Source organism: Myotis davidii, unplaced genomic scaffold (genome assembly GCF_000327345.1).
Source record: "Myotis davidii unplaced genomic scaffold, ASM32734v1 scaffold274, whole genome shotgun sequence".
NCBI classification, from domain to species: Eukaryota; Metazoa; Chordata; class Mammalia; order Chiroptera; family Vespertilionidae; genus Myotis; species Myotis davidii.
The window spans coordinates 2212457-2215134 of NW_006285613.1; the positions used below are offsets into that span (position 1 = coordinate 2212457).

The window sequence follows — 2678 nt, forward strand, 5'->3', positions numbered from 1 at the left end:
GCCCTGACCCCGCTGCTCCCCGCAGGCTCTTCGTCCTCGGCATCGGCTTCTTCTCGCTCTGCTTCCTGATGACGTCTCTGGGCGGCCAGCTCTCCGCACGGCGCCCGGGCGACTCCCCGTTCACCATCCGCACCGAAGGTACCGCTGGGGAGAGGCCGTGGGGTGGGAGTGCGTGTCTGTGGGTGAGGACCGAGGCCTGAGAGCCAGCAGGGAGGAGGGCGCCCCGGGGCCCTGTTCCAGGCATCCTGCCGCCTCACGCGTGGACATGGGGGCAGAGGGGCCTCGGCTTGGGCTATGGGACCCTATGCCGCCTGGACCTGGTCCTGGCCGTGGTCACCCCGTTCCTCTCGCCCGGGCTCTCAGCAGGGGAGGGTCTCTGAGCCACGTGGCCCAGCCCAGGCGTCGGAGAAGCTGCCGGTGTAGCTTCGTTAGTGGGGGTGGGGGTGGGGTCTGAATGTGACTCCTGCGTCTGAGATCCAGGCTCTCTGTGCCTGTGGCCCAGGCTGTGGCCACAGCAGGGGGCAGAGGGCAGGCCTATCTCTGAGCTCCCAGGCACAGTCAGGGTCTCACGGCTTTGCCCGCATGCTGCTTGCAAGGCAGTGGGCGGAGGTTCAGAGCATGGGCCTTGGGGACAGGCGGCCCCGCGTGTACCGGCTCCCCGTCGGCCGGCTGTGTGCCGCTGGGGAAGGAGAGCCACGGCCGTGTTCGGGTGGGAGAGGTCACATGTGGTGCGCGGGGTGGTGGCCCGGCAGCCTCCTCCCACGTGGGGGCTGCTCCTTCCTCCCGACCTGGGCGCGTGCAGGCAGTGCCGCTGGCTCAGTGCGCCACGCGGCCTCTGCTCAGCCGTGGGAAAGGGGAGCAGAGCCAGGGGGGAAACTGAGGCAAGTGGGCTTTCCCTGCTCCTCTCAGACGTCTCTCTTTGTTTTTTTTTGTGTTTTTTTAAAATAATTTTTATTTCTTGAAGTATTACAAAGAGTATTACATATGTCTCCTTTTTTCCACCCCTTGACACTCCCCCGGCCCCCACCCCCCAGTGTCTGTGTCCACCGGTTATTCCTATATGCATGCATATAAGTCCTTCGGTTGATCTCTTAACACCCCCCCAAACCCTCCCCAGGCTTCCCACTGTAGTTGGACAGTCTGTTCAATGCTGCTCTGCCTCTGCATCTATCCCCGTTCATCAGTCTATACTGGTCCCCATTCTCTGTCCCAACTCACCGGAACCGTCCCAACCTCACTGGGGCCGTCGGACATCTCTCTTTGAAGTGCATCCTCTCAACACCCCCCACCCCCGGCTCAGCTGACTGGCTCCCCGTCCTGTCATCGAAGGGGTGCTCTGGGGGGCACTCATTGTGCCGTCTGTGCCCCGTTACACTCATCCCCTCGCCTTCACATCCACCTCTTTAAACCTGCGGAGGCCCAAGGCCCGGCAGGAACGTCAGGGTATCAGCCATCCAAGCTACAGGTAGTGAGTTTATCCCACCTCCGAGCCCTCCCGGGCCTTCCTTCCCTCCCCTGATAGGCGGGGTGACACGGCCGCTTCCCAGGACCGGGACCTTCAGAGGACACGGGCCAGCGCGGCCGCTGCACCAGCACCAGCTCCGTGAACACTGGGCGGTGCTGAGTGTGAGGTGGGACAGTGCAGACGAGGGACGGAGGGGGTGCGGGGTTTCTATGTAGGAGGTGCCAGGATCCAGGCGGAAGGGCGCTGGGCCAGTTGTGAGGGTGCCCTGGGGGGGCGCGTGGGGGGACACTGGAGGTCCCCCCCAGAAGGACCCTCATGCCTCCTCCTGCTCACTCCCCCCCTCCAGGACCCCGACTCTAATACGCAGAGCCCCTCGCACTGTTGACACGTTCTCTAGTCCGGGGCAGAATGTGACAGATGCCTCATCCCATGTTCTGCACACCCGTCCGGGCGCAGGGAGGAGGCTGCGGGAACGCAGGGAGGAGGAGTCTAACCTAATTCCCGCCGCAGCCGGCCCAGGGCGTGTGCTCCCTGCCCAGGCAACCCTCCTCCCGGCCTCCTGTCTCCCCGCTTCTCCCCTCTTAAGGAATTTGCTTCTGCGTCTGAGGCCCTTGTCTTACCTGCTGAGGGGGGGCTCCTTCAGTTTCCAGGGGGCACTGGGTAAGGGTGGGGGACGGGAAGGGAGGGCGAGGGAGGACGGGAGAGACAGGAACAGAGCTCGTGTCTGGAGAGGAGAGGGCCGTGTGGGCAGTGAACCCCGGTGTAAGTGCGAGGGGCCGTGTGTACCTCGCATCCCAGCTGCTCATTTACATGAAAGTGTGGGGGGACCATGTGTGGGCTCTGCGATGTGTCCTGGGGCCTCACGTTAAACGTTTCAATGTAACTGACGCCAAGCGCAGTGAGGCGACTCCAGGCCCGCGGCAGGGCTCGCTCTGCTAGTCCCCTGGTGGTGGCGTCCAGGGAGCGAGCCACGTGGGCGGGGAGGGCGGCCGGCCCGGCTGCATGAAGCTGGCTCCCTCTGGCTGCCTTCTGAGGTCTCTGGAGCTTCCGGGGTCCTGCACCATCAGGGCGGGCGGCGGGCGGCCCCTGGGCCCCAGCAGCTGGGGAGGGGTCTTGGGTCTTGGTCCCGTGGATGGAGGTGACCTGGCGGGGGCAGCGGCAGGAGAGGGGGCCTGTCTCCTCGCTCACCCACAGCCCCCAGTCTTCACGCCGT

At 64.8% G+C, this 2678-nt stretch overlaps 1 protein-coding gene across 1 annotated transcript in view; it reads left to right on the forward strand.

The window, feature by feature from the left end:
- The window catches only part of MGAT5B (mannosyl (alpha-1,6-)-glycoprotein beta-1,6-N-acetyl-glucosaminyltransferase, isozyme B), a 54476-nt gene that overhangs the window by 8893 nt on the left and 42905 nt on the right, over positions 1-2678 (forward strand). Inside the window, exon 2 of the mRNA XM_015559220.1 lies at positions 26-138. Coding sequence (XP_015414706.1) covers positions 26-138 — 113 coding nt within the window. The remainder of the gene's footprint in view (positions 1-25; positions 139-2678) is intronic.